The sequence below is a fragment of the Gekko japonicus genome, unplaced genomic scaffold, assembly GCF_001447785.1.
Source record: "Gekko japonicus isolate JY-2015 unplaced genomic scaffold, Gekko_japonicus_V1.1 scaffold1576, whole genome shotgun sequence".
NCBI classification, from domain to species: Eukaryota; Metazoa; Chordata; class Lepidosauria; order Squamata; family Gekkonidae; genus Gekko; species Gekko japonicus.
In genome coordinates, this window is record NW_015176497.1 from 37,710 (window position 1) to 62,482 (window position 24,773).

The 24,773-nt window shown below is 43.9% G+C and overlaps 1 protein-coding gene across 2 annotated transcripts in view; it reads right to left on the reverse strand.

Annotated features, from left to right (window-relative positions):
• Window positions 1–555: 555 nt before the first annotated feature.
• Window positions 556–24,773, reverse strand: part of ZDHHC14 (zinc finger, DHHC-type containing 14) — a 104,401-nt gene continuing 80,183 nt past the window's right edge. The window contains exon 9 of one of the 2 annotated variants that reach the window (XM_015427293.1): window positions 556–939. In XM_015427293.1, coding sequence (XP_015282779.1) covers window positions 583–939 — 357 coding nt within the window. In that variant the 3' untranslated portion in view covers window positions 556–582. Of the gene's footprint in view, window positions 985–24,773 lie in introns of both variants that reach the window. The other variant, XM_015427292.1, reaches the window with a different exon arrangement.

The window sequence follows — 24,773 nt, forward strand, 5'->3', positions numbered from 1 at the left end:
CCATACTTGTCCATTATATTTGTTGCACTGTCTTTTACATAAAACAGTACTTTGGAACTCACAAAAAATAAAGCAGCACTTTCTTTCAATACCAGCACTACTGTAACATACAATGTAGTGTGGCGTGCAAATCCACAATGGCAGTCCTTACTGTTTTTGTATTAACGGAATGGTAAGTTTCTATTTCAAATATTAGTAGCACAGTAACAAGAAAAGAGTGCCCCCCACTGGCTACACAGTAGTTTCATAAACATGGAGCATGATGCTTATATCCAGTAATTTTTAAAAGTACTATAATAATCACCTTTGTAGCACAAGGATTCCAGATTGCTGGATTGCATTTGTTACCACTCAGAATTAATGTACATTTTGGTTTTCAGTGAGACATCAACATTGCTGTCATATCCAAGCCACCAATACTATTAAAGAATGTCATAATTTCATTGCACAAAAATAATTTGTCCTTTTAGTAGAATCCATTGCGTAGCAGTTACGTGTGTATGCCACAGAGTCTGGAAGTGTTCCAAATTTGTTATTGTTGGTAAATAAGGTCTGTATAATGAGAGTCATATTTAAAATTGTTCAGACTGAGCTGAGTTTCACAAGGCCACGCACTGAGTCTTCATGCAATGAGTCTTGGCTGGCTAGGCTGAGGACATGCATGGTATGGCTATGTGTCACAGGACTCCCCAATGGCAACATTCCAGGCGGTGATGGAGCTTCTTCAGGAGTAAGGAACTGATGACTTTCAGGATCCTCCTTCAATGGTATCATGTCTGACAAACCTGTTTCTGATGTGAGATTTGGCATGGAGGAGGGTGGAGTCGGCTGCCCTAGTGTTAACGTGGCACAGGGAGCACTGATAGTGGTCTTTCCCGGCAAAGGCAGCTCTTCACTAGTAATGCTGGGCTCACTCTGGAGTAGTGGTGTGGCAGCAGCCTGCAAAACGAATTTAGTGCTCTGAATGCACTGATCTTGATCACACTGAAGAATTGAAGGACGCCATAATAAAACACACAGCATATGAGAAAAGAAGGAAGAAATGGAAGGATGTGGGCAAAAGAGGAATGGATTGTGAGGAGAAAGAAGAGAGCTGTGTTAGTAATACTCTTCTGTAAACTTGACAAACAGAGCAAGCACAACATCTCAGTGTTTCAGGACAGTGACAGTATATATTACGACAAGCATTTGCTGTATGTAAGAGCCAGAGTCCTCATTTATCTCTAAAGAAACAATCTCTGAATGATGCTGACAGTTCCCCAACAAGTAATTATTCTTCTGTGTAAGCCTGGTGACTACTTTTGGTCAGGGTTGCTTGGGTTCACTGCATAATGCCAGAGACCTTTTCTACCAGCATTGGACAATGGAAAGCGGTTCCAATTTCTCTAGAATGACTTTGCACATGTCTCTAACAGACTAGAGTCTCCAGTACTCTGCATAGGCATAGAGTATGGGGGCATAGGGGGCACAGCCCCCCAAAATTTTCCAGGGGGGACTGACCTCCCCGCTGGGGCAACCAGTCCAAGCAAGTGCTGCTCTAGCGCACACAGGTCCTGTGGTCTGGTTCCAGGTTTGTCATCAGTCTGAGGCAGCCCGACAAGGAGTGGGGGGCCCTGGGCTCAGGCAGCAACACCACCCCCTTGTTAGCAGCAGCAGCCAGCACCCCTCCCACTCCCAGCAGGTCTCACTGGCGTGGCGACACGTGGTGGTGCTGGCATCTTCAGCCTTGCTCTTGCCATCACCACCAAGCCTCACGAGTTGAGTCAGGCTGCACTGCCCAGGGAGCCCCAGTCTAGGCAGGTAAGGGTTGGGCTGGGGGGGGGGGCAGTGGGCTAGCTGGCCTGGCCCGGGCTCCTGAGTCCTACCCATCATCCCGGCGGCCCTTGGCCCTGCAGCAGCCATTGGGAAACTAGGCAGCAGGAAGCCTGCCTGGGTTCTTCTGCTGTTTAGTAAAAGGCACCTGCCGAGGGGCCTCCTTCAGCCAGCCCCATCCATTGGAAAGAAAAAGAACCTGTGTGTGTGAGTGTGAGAGAGAGAGCCTCCGTGTATGAGTGTGAAGAGAAACAGCCTGCCTGGGGGGGAGGGGTGGAAAGAAAAAGAACGTGTGTATGTAAGAAAGTGCCCGCATGTATGTCTCAGTGTGAAGGAGAAACAGTGTGGGGGTGTGTGTAAAGAAAAAGTATGCCTGTGTGTGAGTGCCTGCATGTATGTCTCTGTGTGAAAGAGAGAGAGAAAATGCCTGTGTGTAAGTCTGAGTGTGAAGGAGAAAGAGCCTGCCTGAGGAAGGGGGGAGGGGTTGAAAAGAAAAGTTGAGAGAGTCTCACCCAAATCAGCTGGACCCTGCAGGAATTAGAGTCCTTAAAGAGTCCTTTGCCTCTGTCTCTGCATTTGCAGAAGTGAGTCAGTGGCTCACATCTGAAGTACTGGTGATTGAAGCCTCTCATGTAAACAATGAAAGCAGCTTCTTTCTTGGCTCAGGTGAGAGAAGGCAACTTTTCTTCAAAATAAAGGGGAGGTCCTTGGGTCAAATTCAGACAACTGAACTTTGGGCTAGTTACTGATTCCTCCATTATGCTATGTTGGTGCTGCATTTTCCCATTAGCAACAAAGGCAACAATACTAACCATCTCAGGCTGCAATCCTAAACACTTTCCTAGGAGATTGAAAAAAATGGGGCCCTTCTGAGTAGACTGGTTTAGGATTGCTCATTCAGAATCCTTCAGGTTGAAAGACATAAATCCTTTTAAAATATGTATAAATAAATAATATCTCTATTTCTTTTTCTGACCCAGAACATATATTTTTCACCAAGCCCTGCACCAAGATGAATCTTGACTCTTTATGTAAATGATGACAAGTCTATTTCTGTAGTATTTTGACATTTTTATTAAAGCTTTTAAAATTCAGTCTTAAATGAACCCCCTCCAGAGGACTTTGTGCCCGTTTAAAATAATTCTATCAATCTAAAAAATAAAATAGGTGTTTAGAATATTACAATACTGTATAGAGGTAAAGGTAAAGGTTCCCTTGCTCGAAAGCCAGTCAAATCCGACTCTAGGGTTGCGGTGCTCATCTCCGTTTCAAAGCCGAAGAGCCAGCGCTGTCCGAAGACGTTTCCGTGGTCATGTGGCCGGCATGACTAAACACCAAGGCGCACGGAACGCTGTTACCTTCCCACCGAAGTGGTACCTATTTATCTACTTGCAATTTCTTGCTTTCGAACTGCTAGGTTGGCAGGAGCTGGAACTAGAGACAGGAGCTCACTCTGTCATGTGGCACCCGGGTCTTGAACTGCTGAACTACTGACCTTCCACAGCCTGCAGTTCAGCACCTTAACCACTTGAGCCACCGCAGCTCCTGTATAGAAGTCAGCCATTAAAAGCCAAAATGGTAATTAGTCTCTTGGTTATATGTTGTTTGTTGTTGTTGTCTGTGTCTCTATGTCTGTGTTTAGGAATATAAGAAAACAATAAAGGTGTACCTTCGGGTACTTAAAAAAAAAAGCCACCCCAAGCAAGGATTTAAAACACTTCTGGAAAAATGTTAAGGCTCAAACCTTGGTGATACTGTAGAGGAAGTGAATTCCAGAGCTGTAGTCACCAAGTGTGCTAGCGTACATTTGTGGTACAAACTTGGTGCAATCCACTAGGATATTATGCTGAGCAGATCACTTCAGAAGGAACCGGAGATACACAAATATTCCTCTGTACCTCTCTGCTTCATTCCTACTGAGCTCATGCAGGAGATGTTTTCTGGTAGGCATTGGGAGAGTTCAGGAGTATTTTGCAATGTCCTTCAAAATTACTGTGGCTCAGTTCAAATGTAACATGAGGCCATGATTTAATTAAAATGTGATTAGTGTGCCTAACTGAATGCATGCAAGCCACTCTACTGATTAATTAGGGACCCTCAAACCAGAATCTGAAATCATAGTTTGAAGTTAAACCAAAGCTAAACCATAGCTAAACCAAAGTTAGTCTTAACTATGGTTTTGTGCAGTGTGTGAATAAAGCCATGTTGACTTAACCCTGGCTGGTTTCTTAGCATCGCTTTTACTCATTCCTGAATATAGAGATGCCCGGCCAGAGCAAAGAAGAAACCACCATTGAGTGATCATCTGTAAGCCAAATCCTGTTTTCATAAGCTAACCCTGGTTTTGGATCTGAACTAAGCCCATGAAAAGTTCACTCTCAAAGTTAGAGGTGGCCTAACCCATTAATGATTCTATATGCTTATGTCATATCTGAACAGCATGGGGGCTGCTTTCTTGGGTCTTTTTACCATGTGACAACAGTATAGGATTCTACCACAACCTAGAAAGCATGAAAATATGTAATGGATATAGCAGTTTGCTGACTGAAATGCATCAGTTAGGTTTTTTCTGGTAATTTTCAAAAATCAAAAAGCCAGTACAACCCTTTGTTTTCAGCCATAATTTCAACATAATTTTTTGTTACTGTATATCATGTAGTTATGTTTGATGCATGGGTGGAAATTTTTGGCTAGTTTCAATGGGGAAAAGGTGGGGGTTGGAATAGGTGCAATGGGGAAAAGGTGGGGGTTGGAATTGGGTGATATATGGCAACCATATATTGAAAACAGATCAGCCAATATCATAATGCCCCTATATAAATCAATGGTACGACCTCATTTGGAATACTGTGTGCAGTTCTGGTCACCACACCTTAAAAAGGATATTATAGCTTTGGAAAAAGTGCAGAAAAGGGCAACTCGAATGATAAAAGGGTTGGAACACTTTCCCTATGAGGAAAGGTTAAAGCGCTTAGGGCTCTTTAGCTTGGAGAAAAGACGACTGAGGGGTGACATGATCGAGGTTTATAAGATTATGCATGGGAAAGAGCAGGTAAAGAAAGAGGTACTTTTCTCCCTTTCTCACAATACAAGAACCCGTGGGCACTCCATGAAATTGCTGAGCGGTCGGGTTAGAACGGATAAAAGGAAGTACTTCTTCACCCAACTAGCTACTCTGAACTCTGTACATTGCTCAGAAATTGAGTGCAGAGCAACTGTTTGGTATTCTGGCTACGAGACTTCAGCCGTGCATATACCAAACAAAGGCATCTGTGATGCCATAATTTGGTAAATTTCAGTACAAAGTTACCAATATGAATAAGGCAGAAACAAGACTCCTGTAAATGAATGTCCAGGAAAACTTTTAAAATGTTCCCCTACAGGCTTTTCTGTGTTGCCCTCAATTTTGTGACCATTTGTTTGTCTTATGCACATGGTATGTATATTTGCAGATCTTAAAGTGACTATTCTAAAAGTGAATATAAATAAAGAAGAAGAAGAAGAAAAGACGAGATTGGATTTATACCCCGCCCTTCACTACCCAAAGGTGTCTCAGAGCGGCTTACAAACTCCTTTCCCTTTCCCTCCCCACAACAGACACCCTGTGAGGTAGGTGGGGCTGAGAGAGCTCTGACAGAAACTGCTCTTTTTCAAGAACAGCTCTTATCAGAACACAGCAGGAGACCACTGAGATACCACTTTAACCACTGGCCAACTCCCACCTTTTCCTGGGTTTAGCCCAGCCCAGGGGAATGGCTAGGGGGGTTCCCAAGGATTCCCAGGTTCCCCTAAATTTCTGGAGAGCCCCTTCCTTAATCCCACATGGCTCTGCCTCTATAGATAGTGGCCTGTGATGTCACTGGCTCCTCCCTATGATGTCACTGGGCCTTGGTACTTTTAAGGATGTAGCATAGCAATGCCTCTGGCCCAGCCCCAGCCCCCCCCCCCGGGAAATTGGAGTCTACGCCCTTGGCTACTCTGTATCTATGGTGGTGACTGGCTTCATTCTCACATGTGCATGTTCAAAGTTCATGCTTCTGGTAACATGCCTTGGCTAACATGACACTGAAGGAGGAGCCATTAGATAACATGTTTTTTGATAACACACTATAGATAAAGAAACAGCCACACTATGGAAATTCACAGAAAGCGCACACTTTAAACATGTCTCTTGATGCATGGTGCCAACCATTATGCAGAATGCTGTGGACTTGAACATATGTACTGAAACAAAGCTTCTGATTTCTGCCAGAGCTACAAAGTAGCCACTTCACATTAAGTGGCCATTAAACAGGCTCATCTGTTCAATTTTGCTGACATTAGAGAGTACATGGTTTTGATCCATTATGAAAGGTTGAAGTTATAAAAAGAGCACCAAAATGATTACAGGTTTGCACAGGGCACATATAGACATGCCTACAAATAACTGGTGCAACATAAAATGAGAACCCTGTAGTCATTATGCTATTCAGATGTATGAGGGTCAAAAGTAACGTACAAAATCAAGGCAAATTTATACAGACTTACAAATCAGCAATCAACATCTGCATTTCATAAAGCAGTTGCTTAAAATAACATGTACACTGTTTTTGCAATTATTTTTAACAGCAGTGGTTTTTTATTAGGGTCATAAACAAGCTTATTATTGCTTATGATGTTATTTTGGATTTTCTCTTAGGGTTCAAGTTTTAAAAGGTTTTAAAAGTCTGGTGAGAAGATTAATTAATTAAATCACAATTAATTTACAGCGTTTATAGTCTGCATTTCTAAAACAACTCAGGTGGATAATTTTGAAGTCAAAATGAGGAGTACAAGGTTGAACACTAAATCTGCATCCATATTATTATCATGAGCCACCAAAATAACATAAATAGCATGTTACACTTTTCCAGTGTTCAAAGCACTCCTCACACATTATCAGCAATCTTGAAACACCCCTGTAAAGAGGCATTATTCCCAGTATAAACAAGGGACTGGGAAAGATAGTTGCTTGTCCCAAACCATATTAATTTATAGCTAAGGTGACATTTGAACTGGGGATTTCATGTTCACATTTGTAGCAACTACGTGGTATTTTCTTGTCCTTGGCTTTTTCTTCATGGAGACAATTCTCCATGCAACTCACATTGCTACTGCCAATGCAGAGGCATTCACAAGGATAAACGTATATCCAACACAGCAATTTCTGCTACTCCTTCCATGTCTCAACCCTCCACAGCTGCCATTTCCACCACAGTACTTTTCAGGCTCTTGTTTTGATCAGTAATATTTAATCACTGTAGCACTATTATATAATAATGATATATTGCAATATGGCAGCTCCCAGCTGTCATTTTTTAAAAAGAATATATCTAACCCTTTTTGTTTCTAGGTTATAAAGAGGAACATGCAGCCTTTCTCTGTATAACTCTGCAACAAAAAGGGCTAGAGCCTTACATAAAAAAATAAAGCTAGGAAGCAATGGATTGTTATAATGTTACAGCAATATACCTACTACCAATTAAAAAGCCTCCCCCCAGCCCTCCAGTGGAGGGGATAGCCACTGCATGGACTGAAGTAAGGATAATAGCACCAAACTGGATGGGACCTGCAAAATATGCATCATCCTGTCCACATGGTGGTCAAAGAGGCTTTGACTCATCTTTCAATTTTTTTTACCAAACCAGGTTTAGGAGGAAAGCAGGGGAAAACACAGGAACAGGATGCACAGGAGATGATTTTATGTGGGTGCGCCCCAAAACTATAGGGCACTAAGGTAGCCAAGGAAAAACAAGACATTTGTGTGGAAATAGCCCTAGTTAAAAGCTGTTGTCAGACTCATGGAGAAATCAGTTCCCAACAACAGTCATTCAGAAGATTAAAAGTTTATTGAGACATTGATAGGATCCAGACTCTTAACGTTTCGTGTTAGAACTAAGGGAAAAGCACGAAGCAAGCAATTATACCTAAATCAATCCAGACCTAAGTAGAATTAATGGTTCAAAGTTCCCAGGAGAAAGATAATGCCTGGGCTCAAGGTTATGTGTCTGGGCCGAAGGAGATAACCAAAAACTACAGCAGACAGCCAAAAGCAAAAGTAGACATTCTTCACACTCCCCTATGTCCCCATGGCAACCAAGCCTGAGAAAATGGGCAGGGTTGACAGCTGTTGAGGTGTAAGAAAGACCATTAAGTTCCCATAAGAAGTTGGTCTTTCACCTACACACTGTTGTTTGCTTGTTTGTTTACCATCAAGTCACAGCTGACTTCTGGTGACCCCTGGTGGGGTTTTCAAGGCAGGAGACATTCAGAGGTGGTTTACTGTTGCTTTCTTCCCCATCAAAACCCACATCACAACCCGCACCACAACCCGGGTCTCACATCCAAGTGCTGACCAGGGCTGACTCTGCTTAGCTTCTGAGATCTCATGTGATCAGGCTAGCCTGGGCTATCCAGGTCAGTCCTTGTTTCCCAGAAAGTGATGAAACAATAGTTTTATGAGTCTGGCTTGAAATAAATGCTCTGTGATTTGGTCGAGCAATTGTGGGGCTGCTATTTTGGCATTCTAGGACATGTATTGTGCATATACATAGCCTCAGTTTTCGGCAGTAAAATACTTATAATTTCTGTAACTGTTTCTTATATTCCTCATTTCTGTTAAAATATATTTGTGGTCAAGACACGTTGCACAAATTAGGCTAAATTGCTGGGCTAAGTTGTTGCTCCTTGGAAGGAGGGGTATGCACATGAGGAAAATGGCATGGGGTGAAAGGGCTAACTCCTCCCATTTTCTGCCTTTCCCACCCCCATGGCTGCTTTATCCTTTAAAAAACACCTCAGGAGATGCTGGTCACAGATCTCTTGTGTTATGAGTATCTTGGCTTTCATAATTGTTGGTCAAGGGCAGGGTTGATGGTATAGAAAGGATAAAATGAAGATGAAGAAAAAACAGGTTGCTTACCTGTAACTGATGATCTTCAAGTGGTCATCTATGCATTCACACCGATGGGTTAGGTGCCTGCATCGGCTCCAATCTGAGAAATGCCACTTTCCAGGATGAAAGCCTCAACTCACAGGTAGCCATGGGTTCAAGGGGTTTACAGCAGGGGTGGCCAAAGTGCAGTTCGGGAGCCGCATGCGGCTCTTTCACACAGTCTAATGTAAATAAAAAGCAAATGTGCATATTTTTCAATAAAAATGTGTGTGTGATGTTTGTTCATGTCTTGCAGCTCTCAGACATGTGACGTCTATTCTGTGTAGCTGTTACATTAAGCAATTTTGGCCACTCCTGGTTTACAGGTAATCCTACGTATCACAGTGGGCAAATTCCAGGCCTGCGCTGGGAGTTTAACTGGTGGGTAAAGGTGTAGCAGACCCTTCAAAAATATTTTTGAATCAAGGTGAGCAAAGACTGAAGTATTGTCCAGTCATTGATGGAAAGCAGAGATAGTTGCCAGGTAGACTCTAAGTGAAGAGTGGCTGAGACCAGCATCTGCAAGAGAAAGGAGGAAGTCAAAGATGTGAGGCAGTCCAACATTGGTTTGGGTCCCCTTCATATGGTCCAAGGAAGGCAAGGAATTTTGACCATTTATAAGAATATGAAGCATGAGTAGACAATTTCCTGTTATTTAGAAGGACAGTCTCTACCCTGTCAGAGAAGACTCGCTGAGAATTCTCCAGGCTGTTAACTTGAGGTGTGGTACGTTGTGGTAGAGGATACATCCCACTGATGTTAAGAGAAGGTCTGATGCACAGGGGAAGTGGATGAAAGTCCTGTTGGAGAGGCGAAGCAATACTGGGAACCACAGCTGACGTGGCTACCAAGGAGCTACTAGAATACAGTCTGGTTTGTGCCACAAGATCTTGTTCAGCACCCTTGTCAGGAGAGGAATTGGGGGGGGGGGAGAAATAGTGACTTCCCTGTTCAGGGAAGTAAGAGTCCATCCCCAAGAATGAAAGGATCTGTTCCCCCTCTGCAGCAAAACTGGGGGCATTTGGCATTCCTAAAAAAAAACATTCCTGCATTTTGCAAAGGCATCTATTTGTGGGCGGCCCAATTGCCTGAAGGTGGGTTTCAGATACTTCCAGTTCAGTTCCCATTCATGCAATTGTGCTCCTCCTCTGCTGAGGGCATCTGCCTCCACATTCTGGACACCTGGAAGATGAGCTGCTGATATCCAAATGTCATGTTTCAGGCACCAGTTCCACAGGGCCAGAGTCAAGTGACAAAGTCAACATGAGACAGTGCCCCCCCATCTGTTTACATAAGCTAGAGCAGTAGTATTTTTTATAGATTTTTTTATTTTCATACTACAAGACTAACAACTACAAAGGCTAACAACACTACAAATACTGCAACACTAGACTAAAACCTAAGCTATACAAGGATCATATAATCATTAGCTTAAACAAATTTCCCTTTATGTTATAATTATTAGAATGGTGTAGTTTCTTATCGCTTTTCTACCAACTAACATTTAAAAAATTAAATCAAGTAAGTATGGCTTAAATAATTTAAATTTCAGAGTTATATTGTTTTGTTTTCTTTCTTCTGAACGTCTGTCAAAATTCCATCAGACTTCGGGACTTTGGGGCCGCTGCCCCTTTCTCTGATTCTCGCCCTCTTCTGGATTGTTGCCCATCGTACTTTCCATACTTTCCGATCCATATGCACTGCTTTCTTCTTCCTGATCTTTTTCCTCTGCTGGTCTTTTGTCATACACTAGTCCCTGTTGCTGTTCCAGAAACAGCTTCGCTTTAAAGACAGAGTCCATCTTTTTTCTTTTTCTTTTAATATTTGAAGACAAGTCCCTCCGAACTCTTTGAGAATCTCATCACATCCCCCCCAGACAGGTTTGTTTTTCTTGATAAATTCTGGATATGTCCAATGGATCTTATCCATATTGCTTTATAATACATCTGCTGGTAAACCTGTCCTTGGGGCAAACGCTTCACTTAAGATTTGCTTCAGATTCTCACCCTTCCAGTCTTTGTTGAATTGCTTTTGACATGGCTTCTTCACTGCTTTTACCTTCTCCTCTGATTTTAAATTTAGCTCTTTCAGCTGATCCTGGTTGTTGAAATTGGTCATCTGATCCAACAGAGGGCGCAATGCAGTAGCGGTCATATTGGGAAGGTCAGTACTTGCTTCTGGTTTAGCAACCAGATGTGCTGATCTTGCAGTTCAAGGAGAGTACCTCAATCTCGTTGCTATCTTTTTTGCCCAAAAAGTCATTGTTTACAGTTCAGATAAACTTTTTAAATTTGTTTTAAAATTTACTGAAAATTCATTTAAGAAGTTGCTTTAAAGAAATCCATACTTTACTTGATTCAATCCGAAATCACGGTTGCCTCTAGCTCCTTCCGTCGCTTGGAAAGATTGCTTAAGGTTGTGGGGGGGACGAACTCCCTCCCCCTGCTTCATTACAGAACGGGGCTTTGGGGCTCTGGATGGGCGCTTATCTGAATAGCCGGTTAGAGAAAAACAACACTCACGCTTCATTCCATGCCAGCTGCAGAGGTAGGGAGAGCTTTGAAGTTTCGCTTGATTGCTTGCTTGCTCGTTCGGTGTGCGCCTCTTAGTGCTATGATGGCGCCGTGGCAGCGGGACTTATCGGGGCAAAGAGGAGCCTCGATTCCTTGGTCTCAGCCTTAGAAAAGGCACCCCTCGCGCCCCAAGGACTCCCGGGGGGGGGGGTTCGGATCAACCGACCCTCCTCCCATCTACCGCATCACGGGCTGCTTTCATTGGAGCTCCAATGGAGTGTGCCTGCCATTCGAGTCACCAAAACCAAAACCTGCTAGAGCAGTAGTATTGTCTGTCAGGATTGCAACCGTTCAACCCACAATCAATGGCAGGAAAGACTGTAGGGCATAACAAATTGCCACGAGTTCTAAAAGGTTTATTTGGGAGCTCCTCAAGTGCACCTCCCACTGAGCACCCACACAGAAAGGTGTATCAGAAGGTGGACCAAGGAGAGCTGTGGCAGGTATGTGTCGTAAGAGTCAAAGACCCGACTTGGCATTCTTGGCCAGCTTGAACTTGCTCTGTTGCAAGGATTGTTGAAACATGGATCTTGGTGTGTAACTGGACCTTGAGGAAGATTGAGAATATCGAGACTTTCAAGATCCTTCAGGGGATTGCCTGACATAAGGTCTTTTGTTGGAGCACGACCATGTCCTGGACCTTTGAGGATGGTACAAAGTGGAAACACCTAGGTTATGAGAAGTCTTCAGGCTCTTATTCATGTCCTGTAAGACAGAGTCAGCAGTAGAGTGGAAGAGGCCTAGGCCGTCAAAGGGAAGATCCTCTATATAGTTCCTAGTGTCAGACTGAAGGGATGAGGTACAGAGCCAAGAGTGGTAGTGGAGTGCCATTGCAGACAACATTGTCTTGGAGTAGGAGTCAAGAGTATGCTTCGCAGAGTGTATAATCTGCTTTGCCAGGATCATGCTGTTCTTTTGTACCTTCCTAGCCTCATCACGTTGTTGCTCGGGGAGAAGTGCTAGGAAAGGGGACATCTGCTTCCACAGGGAGTACTTGAATCTTCCTATACATGCCACGTAGTTTGCCATTTTCACACTCAAGGCTCTAGCAGAATAGAAATTGTACAAATGGTGGGCAAACGCATCCAGTTTTTTGCTTCCTCTATCAGACGGCATGGAGTGGGTCTTCTTGGTTTTGGAAAACAGTGTGACAGAATTAGGTTTAGGGTGACAGCAGAGGAATTCAGCACCAGCTTCCTGTATCCGATACATATGGTCCAATCTTCTGGTGGAGACAGGCGTAGAGAAGGGTTTATCCCAGTGAGACTTGGTTGCCTGCAGAAGTACTTGGGTCATGGGCAGATAAACAGCTGTTGAGGCATCCAGTTGAATAATATCAAATACAGTGTCTGTATTTGTGGTTGAGTAATGGCAATGCCTAAGGAATAGGCCATCCTCTTTATCAAGTCCCCATAGGAGCGAAGTTCGACGGGGAGATAGGTAGGTTGGAGATGAGCCTGAGGGGGGTAGCTGGGGCTCCCGATCCAACTCCGTTAGAGTCCATAGAGTGAGATGACTCCTCAACCCCCGATGCCTCAGGTAAGGATGGACCAACTTGCATGAGGTGAGACAAAGGCTGCGATGGTTCCGTCAGGATCGAATTTGTTGGCATTGATGGATTGGGCCTCAAGTCATGGTAAACAGGGGGAACCATCGAAGTTGACCAGATGGTGGTGGCAAAACAGGCATTGAGGGAGGGCGGTCCCTGGTGGGGGAGCGTGCAGGGTGAGAAGCGACTGATTGCTGGTCCCAATCCATCTGCCTTCCTGGATTCAGCCATGGCAGAGCCGACACTAGTGGGAAACTGCTGTAGAAGTATTGCAGTTGCCTCTGGTCCCACGGTACCATCATGGAAGATGGTGGTAAAGCAAATGTCACCTGTGATAGACTGGTCAGGTCTGGTGAGGCAGAGCGGGTGAGGGGAGTAGCTGTTGGTGCATCAGACCCCATTGCAGCACTCATCGTAATAGGTTTCGGGTCAGCTTTAAGGTGTTTGTATTTAACCTTAGTGTGGCCCTTGCCATCCTTCTTTTTCTTCAAGGATGGTGTTGATGCAGCAGATGCAGCAGCCAGGACCGGAGGTCTCAGTGCTGAAGACCTGCTAGTGGAGGCACTGGGCGGCAAAATGTCCGCCAATCGGAGTTGTTCCTTCAGTGTTGATTGAGGTCAATCCATCGGTGCTGAGCGGGGGCAATTGGTTAGAGTCAATGTCAGGGTCATCTCGGGCTGAGTGGAAGCCATCAGCTTAGGTCAGAGAGCTGACTCCAGGAGAGCCACTTGGAGTCTTGCCACTCTGGTTTTGCATGTCTGGTTGGAGAATTTCGTGCAGTGGATGCAAGTGTCAGTCCTATGTGCCTCACCCAGACAGAGTAGACACAGGGAGTGACTGTCTGGTGGAGCAAGCTTGGACCCGTATTGGGTACAGCGCTTAAAGAACCCCCAGCGATTTGCCACAGATGAAAAGGCAGATCTGAAAAAGAAATGGGGGGAGGATCCGACAGTGTCGGGGGGGGGGAGAAAGCGAAAAGAATATATATATTGTTTAGGTCAAATGATGAAGAAAAGAAGACAACAAAGGAAAAAGTAGAGAAAGAGCTACGGGGAAGAAAACATCCTAAAGAAAAAACTTTGCCTCATGAAAGAAGTTCCCAGATCAAAGCAGATCGACTGATCAGCACAATGGCCAGAAGAGAACTGGCGGGATACTGGAGCCCCGCCCTCTGGGCATGTGTGGTTGGAGTTCCTGCGCACGCCGGGAAGAGGGGCTCCAGACCCGTTTTGACCTTGGTAAAAGTTTTCCGGATTGGAGCTAGTGTATGTGCCTAACACATCGGTGTGATGCATAGAGACCATGACAAAGATCAAATTGGTCCGGAGGGAAAAGAATCTTCAGTAATTGTACAACCCCTACACGTTTCTGAATCTGAAAGATTCCCTCTGACGAAGCTGCATGGAAAATGTGTAGGGGTTGTACAATTATTGAAGATTCTTTTCCCTCTGTGCCAATTTGTTTCTTCATCTTCATTTTGCCTTGGTGTGGCCCCCTTTCCTCCTCACTGATTACTGGTATAAAAATGATACATTTGAGATGATCGAGCATTAAATATGTAAGTGATCAGCAGCCTATAAATATTTAAAGACAGACATGCAGAGTGCAGTCCTCATTTTGCATTTTGGGCCTTTAATAATGTCCAGAAACACACTTAAAGGTTTCCATAAGCAAAATGGATTTGAACTTGCCATTAAGATAATGTAAAGAAAAATGTTATGGTTACAAATAATAATCTCATTACATAATAATAATCTCATACCTCATTACAGATGCTTATTTTTTCTACCTCCCACCTCTATGCATATCTTCCAGCTCTAATCAAACTGATTCCATGTTGCATTGTTCTCTGCATCCTGACTCCAGCTGGCTCTTCTGTGTAACACCTCTCCCATTTTCTGACCTGGATATAAAGGCTGATGGATTTTCATTCTGTTAGTATCTGATGTATCTGACTCAAGAAAGCTTAAACTCTGGAAAACTTGGCTGGACTGAAACCTTGTTCCACCACTACAGAGTAACGGACTAGCACAGCTACCACTTGAGAAAACAGGTTGCTTACCTGTAACTGATGTCTACTCCCCAGGGCAGGAATATTCTCCAGACAAGGTCGTGCACAGGCGCTCAACCCATGTGTGGTACTGCCCTGGGGAGTAGACATGCATTGCACATGCCTGGAGTGGGGGAGAGAGCCGCCTCCCACTCAGTTCCTTCAACCGCTACCGGTAAGTCCCATCAACAAAGGTAAGTAATCAGGAGATGCCAGCAGTGGGGAAGGCTGGGGGGGATTGTGGTACTGCACAGATGACCACTCAAAGATCATTAGTTACAGGTAAGCAACCTGTTTATCTTCGTCGTGGTCTCTGTGGAGTCCCACACATGGGTGATTAATGAGCTGAACCAGATGAGGACATAGCATTATCATTTCAATTTACAGGTCCTACCTGAAGAAGCAGAAGAATCAGGTGAAGAGAGACTTCAGTACCACCTGGCAAATGCAGCATCCCATCGAGCTTGAACGTCCAGTGCATAGTGGAACATGAAGGTTGAGGAGGAGGATCATGTGGCAGCAGCACAGATGTCTTCTAATGGGACACCAGCCAGGAAAGCAGTCGAAGTTGAGACTGCCCTCATGGAGTGAGTGGTGACAGAGGTAGGTATGGGTTGATGCGCTAACTCATAGCAAAGGGCTATGGTTGAGGTCACCCACTTGGACAAGTGCTGAGAAGAGATGGCCTCACCCCTGCACCGGGAGGCATATGCAACAAAAAGCCTTTGAGACTTTCTAAAGGGTTGCGTGTGGTGGAGATAAAAGGAAAGAACTCTCTGGACACTGAAGCAGTGTAAGGCTCTTTGCGGAGCATCAGCTGGGTTCGGAAAGAAAGGGGGTCGGACAGAAGACTGAGACAGGTGAAAAGCAGAAACCACTTTAGGGAGAAAGGAAGGGTCTGGTCTGAGAACAACTTTCTCCTTGTGAAAAATTGTGTATGGAGGATCTGCACAGAATGCAGCAAGTTCTCCGACCTGGTGAGCCGTCGTGACAGCAATCAAGAATGCTGTTTTCCACGATAGAAGTTGAAGGTCTATCGAAGCCATGGGTTCATATGGCTTAGACATCAGGTGGGTGAGGACTAGAGACAGACTCCAGGATGGCACTAGTGGCTTCTGAAGCGGACAGAGGTGGAGGAGACCCTTGAGAAAGGACTTTGTGAGGCAGTGGGAGAACACCGTAGATCCCTGAATCGAAGAGTGATATGCCGAGATAGCCGCAAGGTACACTTTCAGAGAAGAGTTTGCAAGACCAGATTCCTTCAAGGATATGATGTAAGATAAAATATCTGGCTAGGAAGCTCGGGTTGGATTGAAGGAGTGGTGCGAGGCGTAGGTTTGAAAACGCTTCCACTTCAATTGATAAGTGTTGCCAGTGGATGGTTTCCGGGCATTAAGCAACACTTCCCGAACTGCCGGTGGGAAGTTTACTGGGAGATCTTCCAAGTGGTGAGTTTGAAAAAGCCTGGATTGTGGTGGAGGATCCGGCCCCAATCTTGAGAGAGGAGATCCGACACACGAGGGAGCTGAAGAAACCGTCCCCTGGACAACCGTAGGAAGTGAGGGAACCACAGCTGGCACGGCCACCAAGGAGTGATGAGGATGCAGGTGGTGGCATCCACTATAATATTCTGGAGAATCCTGGAGATGAGAGGGAACAGAGGGAAAAAATAAAATAGGGTCCCGGCCCATTTGTGGAGAAAGGCATCTCCGAGACACCAGGCTGACATGGGACCTTGAGCAAAAAAGAGAGGGCATTGAGCATTCTCCGAAGCCGCAAAGCCGTCTATGGTCGGTCAACCAACCTCGAGGAAAACAGGGCAAAGATATCGAGGGTGCAGAGGCCACTCGTTGTCGTGAGGAGCTGATTAACTCAGATGATCAGCATCAATGTTCTGAACACCGGGAATGTGTATAGCCAATATGGAGATCAAATGTCGAAAACATCAATTCCAGAGGCATAGAGTTGTGTGACAAAGGCGAACAGAGGTGGTGCCTCCCTGCTTGTTTATGTAGAAGACAGTGGCAATGGTATCTGAGGTGATCTGAACAATCTTGCCGGTCAGAAGAGGAAGGAACAAAATCAGGGCTAGATTAACAGTGCGGAGCTCCAAGGCGTTGATATGGAGAGTCCTCTCTCGAGGAGTCCAAGTTTCTCTGGCAAACAGAGTCCCGCATTGGGCTCCCCAACCTCAAAGGGAGGCATCTGTCGATAGGCAGATCTCCGGAGGTTGACATCGAAATGGCATGCCAGAGAGGAGATGCTGCGGGAGAGACCACCAGGTCAGACTGCTGAGCACCTGAGGTGGAATCAAAACCACTGTGTTCCAGTGACCACTCTGAGGATCTAAGTTGCGGATGAACCAGAGCTGGAGCAGGCGCATTCGTAATCTGGCATGAGGGACCACAAACACTGTGGAGGCAAAGTAACCGAGAAGTCTCATGATCGAGCGAGCCGACTGTTGGGGGTAGAGCTGAAAGGTTGAGACTAGGGACACAATGTCCTTGACCCTAGATTCTGGGAGGACCGAGACTGTGATTGGGAGAGCGATCTGCAGTAGTCATATGCCCTGCAATCATAACGTGATCGAGGGGATCGGGATCGACTTCTCTTGAAATGCTCCCTGTCATCCATAAGGTGGATAGGCAGCTAGGAGTCCCAAGATGTAGAGCGATGGGCAGCAGTCCTCGGCGAAACATGGCAAGAAGACTTCCGCGGTGGTGACTTAGAGTCTTGACCAAGTGGAATACAATCCGTCGGAGAGGATGAGAAGGCTTCTGAGGGGCAGAAGAGGAACGAGACGCTGTCGAAGACATTGTAGGGTGCAATGCAGCTTCCAAAAGAACTGTTTGAAGGTGGGCCACCCTATTCCTACGTGCCTGCCTAGTGAACTTGGCATAGTGAGGGCACGAGTCAACCCAATAAAACTCCCCCAAACAAATTGAACAAAGGTCGTGGCCGTCGTTAGATGGGAGTTTAGCAGGACAACGGCAACATGACTTAAAAAATAGGGTGCGGCCCATGCAAACACCTTCCCGACCAGAAGGGAAGGGGAAGGGGAAGGGAAAGGGGGGGAACAAAAGAATGAAAGTGAAGAAAAATAGTAAAGCGAAATTCTTTTTTTAAGAAGAAAAAGAAAGGAATGAAGCAAAGACGAGAAGAAGTCAATGAAGAAAGGAGAAAACTCAGCTGAGGCGATTTGAAGAGCGATCGCGCGAGGTGTGAACACGAAGGTGGTCGAAGAAGAACTGAGTGGGAGGCGGCTCCCCCCCCCCCCGCTCCAGGCATGCGCAGTGCACGTCTGCTCCCCAGGGCGGGAAGAGAGCCCGCCAAAAAAGACTCCTGAGGCAAGCTCTAGAATATTCTCTGGTCGAGGTCGTGCGCAGGCGCCCAACCTATGTGTGAGACTGCACAGAGACCACGACTAAGATCTAAAAATTTGTCATATCTGATAATCAATTTTCATATAATTTGCGTGCTCTGTGTATAAGAGGAAGTATTACATAGAACTACCTGCCTGCACAGGAATTTGAGAAGGAGTTTTTCCTGTGTGTTTCTCTCTCTCTCTTTATACCTTGTCTTTTCTTCCTTTCTTGAATTTTTGTCACAACAGAAAATTAAAAACTCAGATTATGATCACCAGATTCTGACCTGACAGCAAAGTTGTGTGCAGGAACAGTTTTTGCAAGCTCGAACCTACATTTCTAGAAACTCTAGACTTTGATTTCCTAAAGAGCAGTTAGTGAATAATCATTAGATTATTTATATTAAAGTAATGTTATTATTTTTGTCTTATTTATCATTACTCTTAAAAATGGCTAAGTGTGTTTTAACCATATTACAAATTAATAATTGATAGTTATTTTTTAAAAAAAACTATCTTTAGTATCACAAACCATTTTATTGTGAATGTAGTTCACCTTACCTCAACCTCAGTCCAGGAAAGCACTTAAACTAAAGTCAGGGCCAAAGTATTTATCATCTTGTACATTAAAGATCCATCTTGAATAACAGCTCACTTTTCACAACATTTTGTTCAAGTAATAAAATAAGCCACTGTAACCACACTGAGAAAGCACTAGAAAGCATTTGAGAGCTCTTTCTTTCTTTCAAATTAATGCCAGATAGGCAGTATTTGAAAATGACCACTAAAGGAATGCCATCTTTACTAGGTAACAAAAAAGATGCACAAACTCTGAAGTATAATTTGGTAAACTGATTTTAGGGTTTTAAAATGGATGTTCAAAATATTCCTCTTGCAAGAATTCTTTAAAACAGGCAGGGATTACACTGGAGGACAGATTTTACATGTCTGCACGTTAACTCCAAGTACAGATTCATGTTTTGTGTTGAAATAGTTATTATATGATTATATGTGAACATAATTTGCATTTATTTATAAATTGAATACCTGTTCTTTAACTGAACATTTCTTTTTAGTGGCTAAGGCTGCTTCCACATGGTGGATTTGCTCTGCCCCAGCTCTCAAATGGGAATGGATTTTTTTTTTTGAGCAGCCACATGTGATCCTGCATCTAAGCTCCTCCCATTGCCTTTTGTGTTTTCCCATTGCCCTTCCGATGTTCTAGACTAGGACCTTGTTTTGAGTGATTTCCTTCTTGCTTTTGAGCCTTGTTCTTTTCTATGGAAACCTCTACATTCAGAGGCATTAAACCTCTGAACAACAGTGCTAGGATGCAAGATCAGGGAGGAGCTTTGCTTCTAAGCCCCCAGGGCCTGTATGCCTCTAGGGCAACTGTTTGAGTAGAAGGAGCAACCATGGTTAAGTCCAATGTTCTACTCAGAGACATGACTTATAGAGAGAGATCAATAAAAATGAACTAAATAAGATTATATGGCATAGAATCATTTCATTTGGCTGTTGTATTTAGAATTTCACCAAGTCTCTTAAATACCATTAAGAGAGCCAGCAGGGAGTAATGGTTAGAATGTCGGACTCTAGGATATGGGAGATGCAGGTTCAGATATTCACTTTGCTGTGGAAGCTTCCTGGACGACCTGGGTCCAGTCATAAATTTTCAGCCTAACTCACCTCACAGGATTTTTGTGAGGATAAAATGGAGGAGAGGAGAAATATATAACCCACTTTGGGTCCCCACTAGAGAGAAAGGTGGGGTATAAATGAAGTAAATATTTATTTATTTTTCAAACTTTTACCCCGCCCTCCCAGCCGAAGCCGGCTCAGGGCGGCTCACATAAAAACAGATAATTACATTAAAACATAGTTGTGGCTAAAATGCGGGGAGGGGGGAAGCGTGGCAGTTTGGCCTGGAGCAAAATAATGCGTGGCCACCCGATCACAGGTCCCGTCGAGGTCCCGTGGGTAGGGGCGAGGTGGCGATCACACGACGATCCTGCAGCGCAGCAAAGAAGCGGCGCGGCATGATCTCACCAATGGCATGCACGATTCTGCGGAGCAACAGAACTTTCGCTTTCCTCTTTGTCCGCATGCGCCGTTGGGTGCTTGTGCGCATCCTGTGGAGACTTGGGGAAAAAAACCCTGTTTGCAACGGGACATGGGTGGGCGCCCGATGCCACAGACTACCACTGGAAACATGATCAGACGCCAGCCCTTGCCCCGCGGTTTCCGGAAACTAGTACCTCGGAGGTACTAGTTTTTAACTCCGCATCTTCGGCGGGAAGCCTCGGGTTCACCATGGGAGCTCTATGCTTCCCAGATGTTGTGGTATGATCGCGCCCAGAAAATCCGCCTATCATCCATCTCAGTAGTGTGGCTAATGCTCCGTATGACTGCAGCCATAAAATCCTAATAAAGTGCTAGTGTTGTTGTTAATAAGGAACTATACTACACAAACTATCTGATATGCTGCAAAAAGATCGTAGCTGAGGATAACATTTCGGAAGGGAACCTAGGTTGCTGCAGTGGAGACTTGCCATTTGAGCTCATCTTACTCATATTTGTACATTTAATCATGAAATAAGAAAGAAAAATGGTAAATTGACTTCACAGAGTCAACAGATTTTGATTGTAGACAATGATGGTAAAGAGATATCACAATAGAATTTGTAGAAATGTGTGTAATTTATAAAGTTAGAATGTAGTCTCAGATGGTTATGGGAGAAAAAACGATGAAAGGCATAGCCATAACTATATGACTGTACTAGAAAGTGTTAACTTCAGGGAGAGTATATCAGAAATTCTGTACCTAGTTTCTGGAATATTAAGAAACCAGTAGTATTAAAAGGTTCCTATATTAATATCAGAATATAAATTAACCACTATGAGTTGGGATGGTTTAATGTTAAAAGGAAAAAAAACACCCTGATTTAAATCATAGTTCATTTAAATTAATATATTTCCTGAACCTGCACACACACTAACTGGTTGCTGTAACAATTAAATAACATTTATTTGTGGATAAATACAATCTTTTACATGAAGCCTGTCATTAACATGTCACCTGGTTGCTACTGGTTACTAGCAATTGCAGATGGAGCCTCATATTCCCTGCTTTGCAGCACATTTCCGGGCAGAATGAGTCCACTGCTTAAAAAAATCTATTTGACATGTTCAACTTTTCTCCATTACCATGCCAGAACCCTTTTGCTAAAGCCTACTGCATCATTTAGTAAAGACCCCTACAGTTCACATTTTCTTTTAGTGCTTATTGAGATTAAGATACTCAGAAACAACAAGATTTGGTTTGGCTCTACCAGGTTTCCACACATGGAAGTGATCTCCATCTGCAGAGTATTACTTCATCCATCTCCCCTCCTGGTACACTCCCAAATGCTCCCTATGCAGCTCCTAGGGGATGGGGACTCCCATAAACAGCATGGGGAAGAGTCAGAGGGGGCAGGGGGAAATCAGCAAAAATTGCCACCCCCCTTGCACATGCAGAAATTCTCTCATGTGTCCTGTGAGTCCAGACTCTATCTTTGCAGGAATCTCTTGCTCCCATTGATTTTCTTGCCCTATGGCTAGATCATATGGAAAAGTATAATGTAAACTGTAATTATCTGTTTGCATTTGCTGCAGAAGACAGCTTCCTTAAAAGAAAACTACCTGGAAACAGGTTTTGGGAGGAGTTTATCTGAAAGCTATACTCAATTACTTCTGGTTATCTTGTGGTTAAAAAAAATAAAATTACAAATGCCCAGGTACTATTTGTTTACATGTTCTTGATAGTAAAGCAAAGTTTGGCCTTTCTAGACATATCTGACTCAAATTAAGGAAATATTCCCCTGTAAAGCCTTGCATAGTTTTGGTGTAAATAAGTGCCAGTTTGGGAAGGGATTTTTTTTCTTTTGGTCAGCCAGACTCTGTGAAGGAAAGTGAACTATGGCTCATGAATACTCATACTGAAATAGATGTTGTTAGTCTTTAAGGTGCCACTGGACTTATTTTGCTGTAACAGAGTAACATTTGCAGTTTGTGAAAGGAAACCAGTCATAAAAGGCCCCTGCGCAACAAGGGGCATGATTATATACCTTTATGCTATTTTTTTTCCCTCACTCACTGAATCATTCCCTTTAAAAATCATGTTGTCCCAGAGTAGCTGAATTTTTAATTTGTATTTTCTAAAGTATGAGATTGAAAATCTCCCCGCTCAGATTTTAAATTCATACATTGATAGATGGGCACATAATTCTTGTGAACTTGTTTGGAATTCAGCTATATGCAGCCTAAGAGCATAATCTAAAATCTGTGGTCTTGCAGTTCATATACATGGGAGAATTATATGTGCTTAGTGATTTCTATTTGGATCTTTCTGCTAAACAAGGCAGAACTTGATATTCTCCAGTGATGGAAGAGGCAAAAAGGGTGATTTTTGTCCCCCTAACTGTAGCCTCTGCAACCCAGAGAATCAACTTTTCCATGGTTGGAAGGAACTGTTGGGGGGGGGGCAGGGAACATCTGTGACAGTCAGTACTTCTGTTGATGACTGACTAGGTCCACCAAAATGTGAAGTTCTAACCTAAATTGAAAGCGAAGGCTGATAACTTTTCTATGTACTTATTTCTAACACCTACAGAATAAATTGGGATGTTCTACATAAACAAGTGTATATGGCTGTACATGTCCAGAAATAAGAGCAGGTAGTTACTGGGGAAAACTATGTTTTCCAAAGAGATGGAAAGTAAACAGCACCCATGGTATTTGGTAAGCAAAATCAGCTACATTTTACAACTTGAGAAATGGATTAGTTGCAGAGCTGCAGAGCTCAGGTAGTTGGAAGACATGAGGTAAGAAAAGATCATCCCTATGGGGATTAGTGGATGACTCTGGAGAGATTCACAGGATAACATTTTCTGGATCCTACTAAATGCCTTTGATACCTGGATATAGAAGGAAGCCCAATATAATCATACAAGTGAGGAAACCGTAAGGACTTGTAGGGAGTACGTCATTCCCCCTGTATCCCTTTCATCACACTATTTCCTCTTTCCTTCCACCTGGTGGCCCTATATCCTCTCCTTTCCCTGCTTCCTTTTCACCATCCCACCCATCCACCAAACTTTTTTATTCCCCCCCCCCCCAATGTTCAGTGTTATTATTTATTTACCTCATTTATTTACTTCACCTTTCTCCCCACTGGGGACCCAAAGCAACTTACATTGTTCTCCTTTTCTCAATTTTTATCCTTACAAGAACCCTGTCAGGCACCTTAGGCTGAGAGAAAGTGACTGGCCCAAAGTCACCCAGCAAGCTTCCATGGCAGAGTGGAGAACCTGGGTCTCCCAGATCTTAGTCTCACACTCTGACTACTACACCACACTGGATCTTGGTTTTCCCTCCCACTGGCAACCTCTCCCTGAGAAAAGGCTGGCTAAGTTGCAAAACTCGTGTAGTAGCCAATTGCTCAGGTGAGTTGTACAGTGGTTGCCACCAGGCCTGGCTAAGTCACACAAGTTGTACAGTGGCTGCTGCTGGGCCCAGATTGTATAGCTTCATGTTGTTTGGTAACCACCTGGGTGAGTCATGCAAATTGCATAGCAGTGAGTCACCCAGGCAAATGGTGTGGATGGCTGAGCTAGGGATAGTCATGCAAGTTGTGCAGTAATGAGTTATTTAGTGGTTGCTGCCAAGCTTGGCCCAATGAATCTTCCCCTCCAAGGCAGTAGGGAGGGGAGAAGGGGTGGACCAAGGGGCCAAAAACATCCCTGAAAAGGCCTGTGCTCCTTCCCTCATCTTTGACTGACAGAAACCAAGGCTGGCAATGTTGTTGTGGTTGTCTAGCAACCCTCAAAAAGTCTACTTAGATTTCAGAAAGCATTCATTTCTTTTAAAAATGTTTATTATAACAAAAGATATACAGAAATTTACATATAATAAAAAAGGAAAAACTATTAATACAAAAAGGAAGAAAAGAAAGAAAAATACATAAACTACAGTATTGACTCTTTAAAACTTTCCCTCTTACCAGCTGGACTATCACCATAACATATCATTTATTGGCATGATGTACTGGTACTACTTTTATGGACTATTTATTTTATTAGATTTTTTAGTTGCCACTCACTCAGAGGGTCTCCTGGCAACTTACAACATTAAAAAATGAAGGTAAAAGCAACATAAAAACAAATAACAAATATAAAATATTAACATCAAAATATGTGGCTATCACCATACCACTATCAAGACAGTCCAAACACATGGTTACTCTCCAAAGGCCAACCTAAATAATTCAGCTTTCCATGCCCTGTGGAAACTAAACAAGTCTTGCAAGGCACAGGCATCATCCGAGAGTGCATTTCCCAGGATAGGGGCCACAACTGAGAAGGCCCTTCCCTTGGTGACAGCTAAGCAAGCCATCCTGGGGCCGGGCACCTGCAAGAGGCTCCTAGATGATG